This window comes from Lepidochelys olivacea (genome assembly GCF_965140295.1).
Source record: "Lepidochelys olivacea isolate rLepOli2 genome assembly, chromosome: 14".
Taxonomy (NCBI): domain Eukaryota; kingdom Metazoa; phylum Chordata; order Testudines; family Cheloniidae; genus Lepidochelys; species Lepidochelys olivacea.
Window position 1 is genome coordinate 92,731 of NC_140424.1, and position 15,034 is coordinate 107,764.

General features: G+C 42.2%; 1 protein-coding gene across 4 annotated transcripts in view; it reads right to left on the reverse strand.

The window, feature by feature from the left end:
* SLC16A3 (solute carrier family 16 member 3) overlaps nucleotides 1–15,034 on the reverse strand; it is a 36,437-nt gene that overhangs the window by 4,878 nt on the left and 16,525 nt on the right. For 3 of the 4 annotated variants that reach the window (XM_084647183.1, XM_084647184.1, XM_084647182.1), the window contains exons 2-4: nucleotides 5,028–5,270; nucleotides 3,966–4,109; nucleotides 2,809–3,576 (exon numbers count right to left, since the gene is read on the reverse strand). In XM_084647183.1, the coding sequence (XP_084503309.1) occupies nucleotides 2,809–3,576; nucleotides 3,966–4,109; nucleotides 5,028–5,250 (1,135 nt within the window). In that variant the 5' untranslated portion in view covers nucleotides 5,251–5,270. Of the gene's footprint in view, nucleotides 1–2,808; nucleotides 3,577–3,965; nucleotides 4,110–5,027; nucleotides 5,271–8,907; nucleotides 9,345–15,034 lie in introns of those variants that run through there. The other variant, XM_084647185.1, reaches the window with a different exon arrangement.

Below are 15,034 nucleotides of genomic sequence, written 5' to 3' on the forward strand. Positions count from 1 at the left end.
AAAACTTATGTCCCCTCTCAGCCTTCTCTTTTCCAGACTAAACAAACCCAATTTTTTTTCCCCCAGTCTTCCCTCATAGGTCATGTTTTCTAGACCTTTAATCGTTTTTGTTGCTCTTCTCTGGACTTTCTTCAATTTGTCCACATCCTTCCTGAAATGTGGCACCCAGAACTGGACACAATACTCCAGTTGAGGCCTAATCAGCGCGGAGTAGAGCAGAAGAATTACTTCTCGTGTCTTGCTTACTACACTCCAGGATGACATTTGCTTTTTTTTTGCAACAGCATTAGTTTGAGATCCACTGAGTTTGAGATTTAGTTTGAGATCCACTATGACCCCCAGATCCCTTTCTGCAGTACTCTTCCAAGGCAGTTATTTCCCATTTTGTATGTGTGCAACTGATTGTTCCTTCCTAAGTGGAGTACTTTGTATTTGTCCCTACTGAATTTCATCCTATTTACATCAGACCATTTCTCCAGATCATTTTGAATTTTAAACCTATCGTCCAATGCACTTGAAACCCCTCCCAGCTTGATATTGGCTGCAAACTTTAAGTGTACTCTCTATGCCATTGTCTAAATCCTTGCTGAAGATATTGAACAGAACCAGACCCAGAACTGATCCCTGCGGGACCCCACTCATTATGCCCTTCCAGCATGACTGTGAACCACTGATAACTACTCTCCGGGAACGATTTTCCCACCAGTTATGCACCCACCTTACAGTAGCTACATCTAGGTTATATTTCCCTAGTTTGTTTATGAGAAGGTCATGCAAGACAGTATCAAAAGCCTTACTAAAGTCAAGCTATACCATGTCTACCACTTCCCCATCCACAAAGCTTTCTTTGACAGGGTAACAAGCCATCAGGTTGGTTTGACATGATTTGTTCTTGACAAATCCGTGCTGACTGTTATTTATCAACTTATCATCTAGGTGTTTGCAAACTGATTGCTTAATTATCTGCTCTATTATCTTTCTGGGTACAAACTTAAGGACAACCCGGAGAATTACAGACCAGTCAGCTTATTTCCCTTTTTATAGATTGGCACTATATTTCCAGTCTTCTGGAATGTCTCCTGTCTTCCATGACTTTTCAAAGATAATTGCTAATGGCTCAGATATCTCTTAAGTTAGCTCCTTGAGTATTCTAGGATGCATTTCATCAGGTCCTGGTGATTTGAAGACATCTAACTTGTTTCAGTAATCATAATCTTATACATCCGTGTGTCAGAAGCTGTTCCTACAATTATGTGGCTCCAATATGTAGGCACAAACAGGGAGAACACTGGCTTTTAAAAATATGCTTCAAAAATTTGTAGATGCTTGTGTTTTTGTAGTAAATGCATTTTTAAGGCATTTAACAGAAATAACTTTTGTTGTCATCAAACATAAATATACTTTTTGGGAGAGTATTTTAACACTTTTTCAGCTTATAGAATAGGGTTTAGGAATGCTCTCATTATGTCAACTTTAAAATCTACTGAATTGCTTAAAATGTCCTGAAACTTGCAAAGCAACACACACAAAACAATCATAATAAGCTGGGATAGAGCTGACCATGACACAAGGCAACTATTGATAACTTTCAAAATAAACTATTTGCATGGGCAAATAAAGACTGTACTACTTATTCCTGCCTCTTTTCACTTCTGATAGCATTTTCCCTTCCACCCAGGTGCTGCATTTCATATGCATTTAGATTGCACTTTCACTTAGTAAGCAGAATCTGGAGCACAGAACTGACTCACAATAAAGTTTCTTAATTCAATTAAATTCAGGTGGACTCAGGGTAGGAGTATTATTGAAGTGGTGACTGGGCCCTCAGCTGCTTGGAAAGGTTTTCTGGTTTTACGAGAGACTAAATTAAAGAATAGATACTCTTTCTTCCCCTCTCCCCCAAAAACAAAAACACCTTACAAATAAAATAATTGTAGAGTGAGGTTATGTTGCATGAAGTCACCACCATATTTTTTTTTCAAAAATTAATATGTCACGGTCACTTAATTTGCAGGACTGTGCAGAGCACTCTGCATAGGCGTCGGGGGGTGGGGGGGAGAAGAAGAGATGGATGGAGGACATTAGACATAAAAGGATAATGCAACGTGGGGCTGGAGTACCTTCCCCAAACAGAGCACCTTCATGGGGAGAATCTTTGAATCTGACTCAATGTCACAGAATGTTGTTGAGGCCAAAACTGAGTTCCACTGTCTAATTAAGTGTTATGTGAAAAAATAAGTTTCCTTTGATCAGTTTTGAATTTTCCACTTCTCACTTCCTTTTAATTTCTCTTTGTTCTTGTATGATGAGATAGGGAGAACAGAAGCTCTCAATCTACCTTCTCTATGTAATTCATTATTTTATATACTTTTACCACATCAGCTCTTATTGTCTCCTTTCTGAGGGAACAATCCCAATTTTTTCAATCCCTCTTTATGAGAGTTGTTTTCATGACACCAATTATTCACCTCATGTAGTTTTCCTCCTCCTTCAAATCCCCTGTGGGGAGGTAGAACTGTTCTATTAGGTTTTTAAGTAGGGAGAGAGATTTCAGAGATGGACCTGAACAAACCCCCAAAACCAAACGGTTCTGAACTTTAGAGAAAGTTGTGAACTTTCTGGCTTAGGCCCATCTCTGATTCTAATAGCAATAAGTCATGTGATTATATGCATCGTTAAATCAATGGTGTTTACTTCTTGGGTGACTGATGTTACTTGGCTTTCTATTTCTTGCCTCACAACACATAAAGTAGGCACCACTGGTTGACCACCACAAATGGTGTTAACTCAATTGAATGGAATATTTACCTGCTGATGGTGGACCAATTAGAACAGCTACAGCTTCAGCCAGAAGCACCAAGCCAATGGCACTGGAAAACTTCTGAGTACCAACAATAGCCATGAGAACTTCAAACTGAAGAGCGCCTACCATTCCATAGGAAATGCCAAAGAAAATGCAGAAGACTGCCAAGCCACCATAATTGTTAGACATGGAACCCAGGAGATCTGTAAAACCATTAAAAATCATAGCAAAACTGAAGAGATAGACACAGCGTGGTCTGACCCATTTCAGACCAGCTACCACTCCACAAATAGGCCGGGCAAAGATATCAACGAATCCAAGAATGCTCAGAAGAAAAGCTGATTTGGTGTCTGGATATCCCAAATCCTTGGCATAGCTCACCACAAAGACTGGAGGCACAAAGAGGCCCAGCACCATGATGGAGGCAGCCAGAGTGTAGATTAAAAAACCACCATCTTTAAAGACACTGAAATCCAGAAGCTTTTTCTTGGTTTTCTTCTCAGTAAGTTCTTTAGCAGCTTCAGATTTCTTAGGAGGCTCCAAAGGCCTCATTAATGCCCCACAAACACAGCAATTGAGCAGCATTCCGCCCAGTATAAGGAATCCCCCTCGCCAGCCATACTCATGTTGCAGTATTTGCCCCAGAGGAGAGAGGGTACAAAGAAACACAGGACTTCCAGCAGCAGCAAGCCCATTAGCTAAAGGGCGTCGTTTGTCAAAGTAGCGATTTAACATGATGAGCGATGGCTGGAAGTTGAGTGCCAGACCCAAACCTGAAACAGAGAGCACACACACAAGTCAGGCCTCAGCTACAGTGTCTATATAAAAATCTCTACAGTTACAACATTCTTTGATTCACGAATACAGACAGAAAAAGGTCAGGCTTTTCCTAAGTCAACTGGAAGAACGATTCCAGAATAATCAAAAACCATTAAAAATGTTCCATCATAATATTAGTCCTGCACGCAATGGCTAACACAACAGAAGGGTTAACATTTGTTAGAACTAATCTGACTAGTTCCTTCCAGGTTAAATTAGGCTTTTCAAAGAAGCCTATTTTGGGGGATCTAATGCTTTAGGTGTTTGCCATGGATACCAGTGCGGATATTGGAATTGGAGATGGAGCTAACTTGCATATTGTCAGTCACCCACACTTACTTACCTGTAATGACACCTGCAGTGAGATAGAGCTGAATGATGTTGGTACAGAAAGAAGCGGTCACCATCCCAAGCGAAGCAAAGAGCCCTCCAACCAGCATGACTGGACGACAGCCAAACCAATTGACACACACGCTACACAGGGGACCTGAGCAAGGGGAATGAGAATATGCTTGATACAGTAACCAGAACAATCATAACATTCATAAACCAGTCAGAGAACACTTCAATCTCTCTGGTCACGCGATTACAGACATGAAAGTTGTGATATTACAACAAAAAAAACTTCAAATCCAGACTCCAGCGAGAAACTGTTGAATTGGAATTCATTTGCAAATTTGATACAATTAACTTAGGCTTGAATAGAGACTGGGAGTAGCTAAGTCATTATGCAAGGTAACCTATTTCCCCTTGTTTTTTCCTACCCCCCCCCCCAGACGTTCTTGTTAAACCCTGGATTTGTGCTGGAAATGGCCCACCTTGATTATCATACACATTGTAAGGAGAGTGATCACTTTAGATAAGCTATTAGCAGCAGGAGAGTGGGGTGGGAGGAGGTATTTTTTCATGCTTTGTGTATATATAAAAAGATCTTCTACACTTTCCACAGTATGCATCCGATGAAGTGAGCTGTAGCTCACGAAAGCTTATGCTCAAATAAATTGGTTAGTGTCTAAGGTGCCACAAGTACTCCTTTTTTCAGAACAATCCAATTTCTCTATTGATTTAATCTATAGATTTGCATTTCTTCCCATGCTTAGGGAAGAAATGCAAATCTATAGATTAAATCAATAGAGATATGCATGCTTAGCACTTTGCAGCTTCAGAGTGCTGTGCAACTATCTTCTTCTACTGAGGAAGATGAAAAGGAAGTTACATTATAGACATGGATGGATATACCCAGGGAACTGACAATTCATATGTTGCCCCATAATTAATTTTTTTCAAAATGCTTGTTTTGCATGCAGATTAACTGTGGGCACTTAAGATTCACATTGGGAAGCAAACAGACAAATAAGACCTTTCCTTCTAGACTACACGGTTTTAAAAATAGATACTAATTTACCTGTTCCATAAAGCATAGCCAGTAGAATGGAGGAGATCCATGCTGTGTCACTGTATCCAACACCAAACTCCCGGATAAGCTCTTTAAAGAAGACACTAACGGCCTTTGGAAAGGCATAGGAAAATCCAGTGATGACAAAGCCTCCAAAGAGAACGGCCCAGCCCCAACCCCCGTCAGGGGCTTTGACACCAGATGGAGCATCATCAACTACCACAACTCCCATAGTGAGACTCAATGGGTTGCCTAAGAAATAATAAAAATACAGTTACTAGAATCCATAGACACATATTGGAATGATAATCCACTCAAGTTTATTCCACAGGAAGGAGCTGTTGTACATGCAGACACTTGAAAACAGGTGAGAACATTTTAAGTATAGTGGCTGAAGACTTGGGAACAGAAAATCTGTAGCCATTGCACAGAAATGTAATTAGCTGGTAGAATTTTAAGTGGCTGTACATTATAGATCACCTGAAGTTAAAATAGAGAGGATTTCAGCCAAACCAATCATTTTATAGAAGAAAAACCTGAGAAATTGCAGCATTGCTTGGTTTCTCTTTACATATCATAAAGATGTTAGGCCCACTTGCTATACAGGAAACTCAGCTTTCCTTATGCTGTGAGGACTGTTTGTCAATGACCTTATAAGACCTTAACAGCAATGAGGAGTCTGGTGGCACCTTAAAGGCTAACAGATTTATTTGGACATAAGCTTTTGTGGGTAAAAAAACCTCACTTCTTCTAGTCTTTAAGGTGCCACTGGACTCCTTGTTGTTTTTGTGGATACACACTAACACGGCTACCCCTCTGATACTTACAAGACCTTGATGCTTGTGAGGAAGGGTGGTTCAGTGCTTAGGGCTATAGCCTAGTATTTGGGAGACCAGGGTTAAAGCCTCTGCTCTGCCACAGGCTTCCTGTGTGATCTTGGACAAGTCACTGTGCCTCACTTCCCCATCTGTAAAATGGGCATACTAGTACCTCACATGGATGTTGTTAGGGTAAATGCTTTATAAAGCTTTTGAGGCACTCAGATACAATAGTAATGGGTGGGGCAGCAGATAAATACAAATAGATTAGATAGACCGACCAACCTATAGTGATGACACACCTGCAGGCAATTTTCAAAGAAAAAACAGTTTTAAATCATAGCAACCGTGATTCTGCAACAGGATTGTCTGTATGGATATTGCACTATTTTGGACTCTGGTCACAACTGGGAGCAGTGGTTCCTACCTCGTGACCCATGTACATAATAAACTAGACAACGTAAGTAACCATTTAAAAAGAAACAATATAGATTAAAAAGGATCAAGAACTGAGGGGCAAGAACAAAGGAAGAAACTGCCCCCACACACTCACCCCCCTTAGGTTGTGGGCCTGAGAAAGAGTGACAGGATGAACAGTGATACTGTCAACTGTGACAGAGAAGCATGGAGAGATTGAAAGGAGAGAGGGCCTGTGGATTAGGTACTAGGCTGACACTCAGGAGCTCTGGATTCAGTTCTTGATTCTGCCAGACCTTGGGCAGGTCACTTAGAGACTTGAGGCACAGAGTGTTTATCTGTAAAGTGCAGATGATAATACTGTAGCCAACCAGGCCTTGGAGTGGTCAGGCCTAGTGGTTGAAATGAGCATTTTCCCTGCTGGTTACAGCTGGATCCAGGGTGAGTAGATTCCAGGAATGAGCCAAGGGTCAGTGTTACAGGCATAGAAGCCAAATGTCAGAGCCGGAAGGTCAACCAGAAGCATAAGCCAGAGACAGAGCTGGGGATTGAAACCAGAAGTCAGAAGCGGAAGGGAATAGGGACTGGAACAGGAACTAGTAGCAAGTTGAAGCTGGATTGGAAGCAGGTTGGAGCAGGGTTGGAACAAACAAGTGCAGCTGCAGGCATAGTACACACTGAACAAGCTGCTGATCTTTATTTGTGTCACATCAGCTTCATCATGCAAGGCTATGACATCCACTTGCTTCAGTCATTTTTAGCTAAGGTTTTTTTTGTTCTTTATTATATCCTTTCACTCAGGCTAGTATCCTTAAGGACATGCAGTGTGGCTTTTTTTGTACTATTCCATTTCCCGGACAGTCTCACTAATCCCTTTAGGAAAAAATCAAACTGCAGAAGCAGAACATTGTGCAACACTATCAGAACCCACAGTATTTCAGGACTAAAGTACAACCATTGTAAGTGAAGGACACTTAATAAAGCAGGGATCTCAAACTAAAGTCACCATGAGGGCCAAACTCAAGTCACCATGACGGCCACCTGAGGACTAGTACGTTGGCCCAAGGGCTGCATCACTGAAACCTTTTCATACAACGATACAAAAGTATAGTAAAATAAAATATAGTATGCTATTAAAAGTCAATGTATTAACTTTTAAAAAAAGTGTAATGAGAAGCAGGGTTTTAACTATAAAATACTCGGGTTTCAGAGTAACAGCCGTGTTAGTCTGTATTCGCAAAAAGAAAAGGAGGACTTGTGGCACCTTAGAGACTAACCAATTTATTTGAGCATAAGCTTTCTGAGGAAGTGAGCTGTAGCTCACGAAAGCTTATGCTCAAATAAATTGGTTAGTCTCTAAGGTGCCACAAGTCCTCCTTTTCTTTTTATAAAATACTCAGTACTGCACTTCACTCAAATGACAAAACATGCATTTACTTTTAGAATTACTTCGGTTAAAGGCCACCCCCTGCCCCACCCCCACTCCACCCCTTCCATGAGGCCCTGCCCCAGCCCTGCCTCTTCCCAGCCCCCATTCCAACCCCTTCCCCAAAGTCCCTGCCCCAACTCTGCGCCCTCCCTGCCCCTATTCCAATCCCTGCCCCGGCCCCACCTCTTCTCCATGTCCCTGCTCCTCCCCACTCCCTCCCGGAAAGTCCTAAGCACCACCAAACAGCTGTTTGGCAGCAGGAAGTACTGGGAGGTAGGCGGAGGAGCAGCGCGCTCGGTGGGCCGGGGGGAGGGGAGCCTGGCTGCTAGTGGAGTTGGCACCTATGGTGGGCCACAGGAAATAACTCCACAGGCCGTGTGTTTGAGACCCCTGTAATAAAAGTTTGCCTAGTGATGCTGTCTCCCTCCTTAGTTATGGTTGTGATAAGGAATTTTGCTTAAATAGGAAAAAAAACATAGATAATTCAGTCCCTCTGCCCATACTCTGCAGAATTCTACCCTCCTCCCTCATACATTGGGTTTAATCACTGGAAAGGGGGACAGACTTTTTGTGGGAGCCTCTTGCTAGAATACTTGTGGTACCTCAGTGGTTCATTAAATTAATTAGAATGCATTAGCGCCCATTTAAGGTTTGTTTTGGTTTTGGGTTTTTTTGGTCACAAATAGATTTCCATTCAGGTGAACTGTCAGAATCCCCACTGTCAAGGGAAAGTCCCTCTAAAACTATATCTATCTTATTATATGGTATTATTGCATTATATGGACCTGCTTGGGGTAAGTGGCATACGATCTTACATAATATTTGGCACGAGTGCTCAAAATATGGCATGAGGGTCTAACAAAATAAGTTATGCCAGCAAATTATCCTGAAGACACAATAACCTTCTTAACTCAAAATTTGTCATAATTTTAATGTTAAATGTCAGATAAGCTACAATGTATACTATCAGTTGCACTTCACAAAATTCAAGATAACAAAGCTAAAGATGGAAACTAGCTCAGCCTGAGGAAGTGTTCAGACTCCTGCATTTAGTATCATGCTAAAACAATACATTGAAACTTTCTAGCCCTAAATAGCTTTCCCACAGAAGGAGTTGTGTGTGTGTGTGGGGGGGGGTGTCACAGGGCAAGTTATTCTTTTAAAGGCAGGCATAGGTCCAGCCCATCCTATTCTGACTCTTTAAGGACATGCAGTATAGCTGTACCTGTGTTAGTCGCAGTATATTAGAGAGACGAGGTGGGTGAGGTAACATCTTTTATTGGCCCCTGGTTTCTTTAAGGATAGGCATTCTGGGACTTGTAGTTGCATGAAGAGTCATATGACAGAAGTCTACAAAAAAGGGAAGGGGAGGGTAGGAAAGGAAAAGGAAAGAGGGGCAGGGCTATTATGCTCCACTCAGCATGAGGGAGACCCAAGTAAGAAACCCATAGAAGGGAGCTGATGGAGAAGGCTCTTGAGGAAACCTATCTGGAAGAAGATTGAGGAAAGGGTTGGGGAGGAGGCCTAGAAGGATGGCAAGCAAGTGCTTTGGAGATAAGTGAAGCAGGAATTATTTTTTGGGTGGAGTGGACAGCAGCTACAGAGAGCCTAAAATAGAGGGAGGGTTGCCAACCGTCTAGAATTTATTGAGTCACGTGATAGCTAGTGTTTTTCTTAAAGCCACAGTTCTGGGAATCAAATGAATGTCAGAATCTCAACTTTTAATTTCAAAAAGTAAGTTTATAGCTTTCATAATTGCAGAGAGAAGCTTGAAAACAAAAAGCTTAACAGCTCAAAACCCAGAAGGCAAATAAAACCCAACTTTAAAAAAAGTCTCTTGATTTTGGGGCATAATGTATAATCTATAGCTTTCAAAAATCATACACCATACAGAAGAGGTGTGGAAATGCCTCCAGCCATGGTAGAGCATGGTGGAGCTTAAAAAGAGGAAGCCTTAGACCAGAGGGAGAGACCGAATGAAGTAGTGTTACACTCCAGGAAAATGGAGAAGATAAGGCCCCACCCCCAAAGGGAGTTCTGTGACTAAATGAATATACTGGGTGGAAAACAGATTTATATTTGTTCAGACTTTTGCTACCCCAGAAGGGGTGGACTACTTATTTGGACATATCACCCAAAAAAAAATCGCCAACCCACCAAATCACCCTACCATGCAAAGGACATCTGAAGTGGTGAAGGAATCTGCATGCCAGAGAGATAAGATTCCCATTACTAAGCAATACTTCTGTTCTCTTATGAAAGATCAGACAGTGATTTTTGATGCATTATGTACTTGGCTCACCATGCCTTATTCCTGATAAATGCACTTCAAAACCAGAGTGTGTTGACATAGCTATCTTTTTGGTGCAGATTTGCTGTCTAGACAGCTGCATGCTGAATACATGATCATTCTTAGTCTGAAATGAGTGTCCTTTCTATGACATTTAGACTAGCACTCTGCTACTTAGAAGAAAGAGTTTCACATTCACGTTCCAGAAATAAATCTGGCAGTGATCATCACTGATCTATTTCACAGGTCTGTTCTTTAAGGAAAAAGCTAGCACCACAGTTTTTTTTTGGTTCTCTCCCCCCCATTCCTTTTTTGGAAGTTCAATTGCAACAAATACTTGGTGTTCAGGAAGTTGTGGATCTAGAACCTAAAACCAGAATACAACCAACAGGCTGTGAAGCATAAAACCCCAAGAAAGTAAATGTACTTTAAAACATGGAGGCCAATATTTTTAAAGGTACAGTATGTGCTTCCTCAGTACCTTTTCAATGTTTAGTCACTTCTATTTAGAAAATAAGGGCCTGATCCTGCAAACACTTAAACTTAAACTAAAACTTAAACACAGTAGTACAAATTCAGCACATTTATCTTACACACTTAACTTTGAAATTTTGGAATGGAATTTCCACCTGGAATATAAACTGAAAAATTAAATCATTTGCGGAAGAAAACAAACAAAATGCCTTGTAGTGAGAGGCTTAAAGGATTCAATCAGTTTATTTTATCAGAAAAAGATTGATACATTACTTGATAACAGCGTATAAGTACCTGCATGGGTAATAAAGGGCTCTCTAATCTAGAAGAGAAAGGCAGAACAAGGCATTAAATATAACCACACACTGAGAAATCAGTATATCTCGTGTCCAAAAAAGTTCCTGAGATACTAGTATACCAAAGATGTATGTCACTCAGGGGCATGCACAATGGGGGGCAAGCAGGGGCACACTCCTCCCCCCCCCCCCCCCGCAATAATCAGTGCGGGCCCAGAACTCCTCCAGCCCAGAGCCCCTTCAAAAGCAATGAAATTTAAATTCCGGTGCATGCCCAGCTTCCTAACTGGGGTACATATAGTCTCTTCACTCATGTTGACTTTACTGAGAATTAATTTTGCACAGCAAGTTAAAATTCATTAATGTATTTAAACTTGTTGGTTTAATACATTTTGCTACATAAAACTATACACCATTTTGTTGCAGTAAATATGTTGCCATTCATTTATTTTGTCATAAGATTAGGTGATTTGGAATATTTCATTAATCATACAGGTTTTTACCAAAATATTCTTCTTGACCAAATAGCCAAAGTTGGATTGTATTTCCAGTACATCTGCTAGATCAGGGTGGGCAAACTTTTTGGCCTGAGGGCCACATCGGGGTTGTGAAACTATACGGCGAGCTGGATAGGGAAGGCTGTGCCTCCCAAAACAGCCTGGGCCCCACCCCCATCCACCGCCTCCCACTTCCTACCCCTGACTGCCCCCCTCAGAACCGCAGACCCATCCAACCCCCCCCTGCTCCTTGTCCCCTAACTGCCCCCTCCCGGGACCCCCTGCCCCTAACTCCCTCCCCCCCCAGGTCCCCACCCCTTATCCAATCACCCCTGCTCCTTGTCCCCTGACCCCTATCCACACCCGCACCCCCTGACAGGCCCCCCGGGACTCCCAGGCCTATCCAACCGCTCCCTGTCCCCTGACAGGCTGCCTGAGACTCCCACACGTATCCAACAGCCCCTGACTGCTCCCCGCAGAACCTCCACCCCATCCAACTGCTGCCTGCTCCCTGTTCTTTGACTGCCCCCTGGAACTCCCTGCCCCTTAATCCAACCCCCCCACTCCCTGCCCCCTTACCATTCCACTCAGAGTGGCAGGACTGGCAGCTGCACTGCCCAACCGGAGCCTGCCATGCTGCCCGGCAGGAGCTCACAGCCTGGCCGCCCAGAGCGCTGGCGGCATGGAGAGCTGAGGCTGCGGGGGAGGGAGGGACAGCAGGGGAGGGGCCAGGGCCTAGCCTCCCCAGCCGGGAGCTCAAGGGCTAGGCAGGATGGTCCCGTGGGCCAGATGTGGCCTGTGGGCTGTAGTTTGCCCACCTCTGCACTAGATAATTTAGCTTCCTGCTTCCAGCGTCTTCAGGACTTTGGTGTGCATGTGGAGTGAAGTTACTGCGGGGGGGGGGGGGGAGTTGTTTCCATCATGACATTTTTACAGGAATTCAAGTTTACTTTCTGTCATTCGTAACAGACTTTCTATCTTCTCTCCCTCCCCAATGTGCTGTAGGATCTGGATACCCAATTTAAAACAAAAAACAAAAACACAACAACTTTTCCTATCACAGACAAGTCACTACTATTTCCTGTAGATATGGTTTCGTGTGTGCCTGTACGGTTTCTTTGGCGAATTTTCAAAGCTCTTTTAAGGGTAATCCTCTGTAAACTGACATAATTTAGTCACTAAAATATCCATCTGAAAAGCCGCACAGAGGCAGATGGATCGTTAACTTATCACTGTTAAATGGTAGCACACTAACTCAGTCTAGAAAAAATAAAGAATTCTGTCAAAGCGTTATTCTGTTTCCAACTCCATTTAGTCAAACTGCTACAAGGATAAACAATGGAAGTATGAATAATGGAGTAGTTGACTCTCTGTCTAACAAGAGAGGGAACCTTTTTCAGTTGCTTCTGTGTTAAGAAGATGTTTTGCTTTCAATCCAAGAAAACACTGTAAAACATGCACTCTATCTAGGAAGAAGCTAGTGATTTCCCTTCACATACAGTCCACCTGCCAATTAAAGTTTCTGCCAACAGATCAGTGCCTTGCTTTTTACACAGTATAGCTCCAAGTTCTTCCCCAAAACCAGCTGCCAAAACCCTCAAATTTATGCCCAAACCACTCTGTCATGTTTTATTCTTGCATGCACTGGCAGAGCCTAAGGGCCAAATTCTCTTCTCAGTTACACTGAGATTAGAATTAGGCCACAGGAGACTTTGCCAAGGATAAGCCTATCAGAGTGAAGCATTCAATACCCATTATGCAAACAAGAGATACACATATCAGTTGCAGCAATACTGTAACACTCCCAGTCCCAAAAAAATCAGGAATTCTATGCTTAGCTGAAAGAATATTTATTCTCTGCAGAAACATGAGCATCCATCCATCTGTGCACACTTTGTGCAAGCTGCTCACTCACATCAGGACCAGCATGTACCTGTAAACTTATTCTGATCCACAGTTGCAAGGGCAGAAGCCCAACTACCAGAACTGTTCATTGCATTCATACTGTAGGTGGAATACAGGTATTCCCGCTTCTTTGGTTTTGCCTCACTATATGAGGGATAAGAATGCTACATAGTGAGTCAGTGTGTTTTGGTATTTCATTTTTATAAAACTTTTGTAGTTTTCTCCCCCCCAGCCTTCTATCTAAAAAAAACACCTCATTGGTGACAGAAATGGAACCAGGCTACCATTCTGGTAAAAATGGAAGCTCAGCAGAGAATGCTGCTGACCCAAGTTGTGCTGCATGAAGGTTCCTAGCGAAAGCAGTCTCTGGAAGTCAGGACCCCAAAAAGTTTGAACTTGGCAGCAAGAAAACACTTCAAAGTCAGTTACTGGAACAAGAGGACAATGTTCTAAACATCAAAGGTCTCACAGACCGTGAGGGAGATGGACAACTATGACCTTGAAATCCTGGGCATCAGTGAGAACAGACTAACAGGTGGGAATAAGAAGTGCTTCAAGCAAGAGAAGAAACATCTAATCTATTCAGGTTGCAGTGCCACCTGAACGTTCAGGAGTAGCAGCACTCATTCAGACAGATGGGGGGTGGGGAAGGGAAAGAGAGAATCACCTATCAACCAATGCCTCATATGTCAGATTCCAAACCAGATTCCTAAAGATGTCAATCATACAGTGCTATGCTCTGACAGAGGAATACAGTGATGAGGATAAAGATAAGGTCTATAAATGCCTCTGAAGTGTATTGAAGATATTGAGGTAAAACTGAATATGGTTAATGGAAAAACTGTGAAACAAGCTGAAATTATTAAATTTATTAAAGTTATTAAAATTATTAAAAATTGGACAGCATAGTTGATGTGAATCGGTTATGGGATGGTCACCTACCACGAAGGGAGTTCTGAATGTAATGTTACATCCTATAGTTGTATTATGTAGACTACAAATTGTTTGTCAATTATGCTTTTCATAAAAAGAAAAGGATACTTGTGGCACCTTAGAGACTAACCAATTTGAGCATGAGCTTTTGTGAGCTACAGCTCACTTCATTGGATGCACAAAAGCTTATGCTCAAATAAATTGGTTAGTCTCTAAGGTGCCACAAGTACTCCTTTTCTTTTTGCGAATACAGACTAACACGGCTGCTACTCTGAAACCTACGCTTTTCATGTGTTTTTGAACCAAAATAATGTATTTTAAGATTGTGAAGTGTTCAAGAGAAAATGAGAATTGAAATGAACTTGTTCAGCAAATTATAAGTATGATAAGAAACTTGTAAATAGGCCCTGAAATGAAGTATAACCATAGGAATAGCCTCCTTTGAGGACTGGTGAGCCAATGATAGCTATGATGCCTGAAAGACAGGGGTAACCTAAGCCAGGCCCAGTTGTTAGGAAAGGAAAGAAAAGAAAAGCAGTGGAATGCAGGCTGCACTGCCAGGACACGGCCAACAGAGTAAATGCAGCCTAGAGCGGTCAAATCACACTGTCCGCTGTGTAACCTTGAAGTCTGCACATAAGCAGAAGAGACTCCTGGCCTGAGGTATGCAGATCTCAGGATCTTACTTATGGTTATGATTCATGTGAAACATACCTGTTTACCTAAAAACAGTTCTTGGCTGGTTGATTAGTTTAACCTAACAGTTCAGGCCGTGTTAGGTAAACAAAGTAACCAATCAAGAGTTCACATGGCTATGTATTGATTGGTCAATTGCTTTAACACACTCTCCCCCCCCACCCCCCCAATTTGTTGGGGCTGTCTGCTGGTCAGGTTACGCCACCATGACTCTGCTAAACAGAGCTCCAGTGTCTAAACTCACACCTTTAACAATTTGTT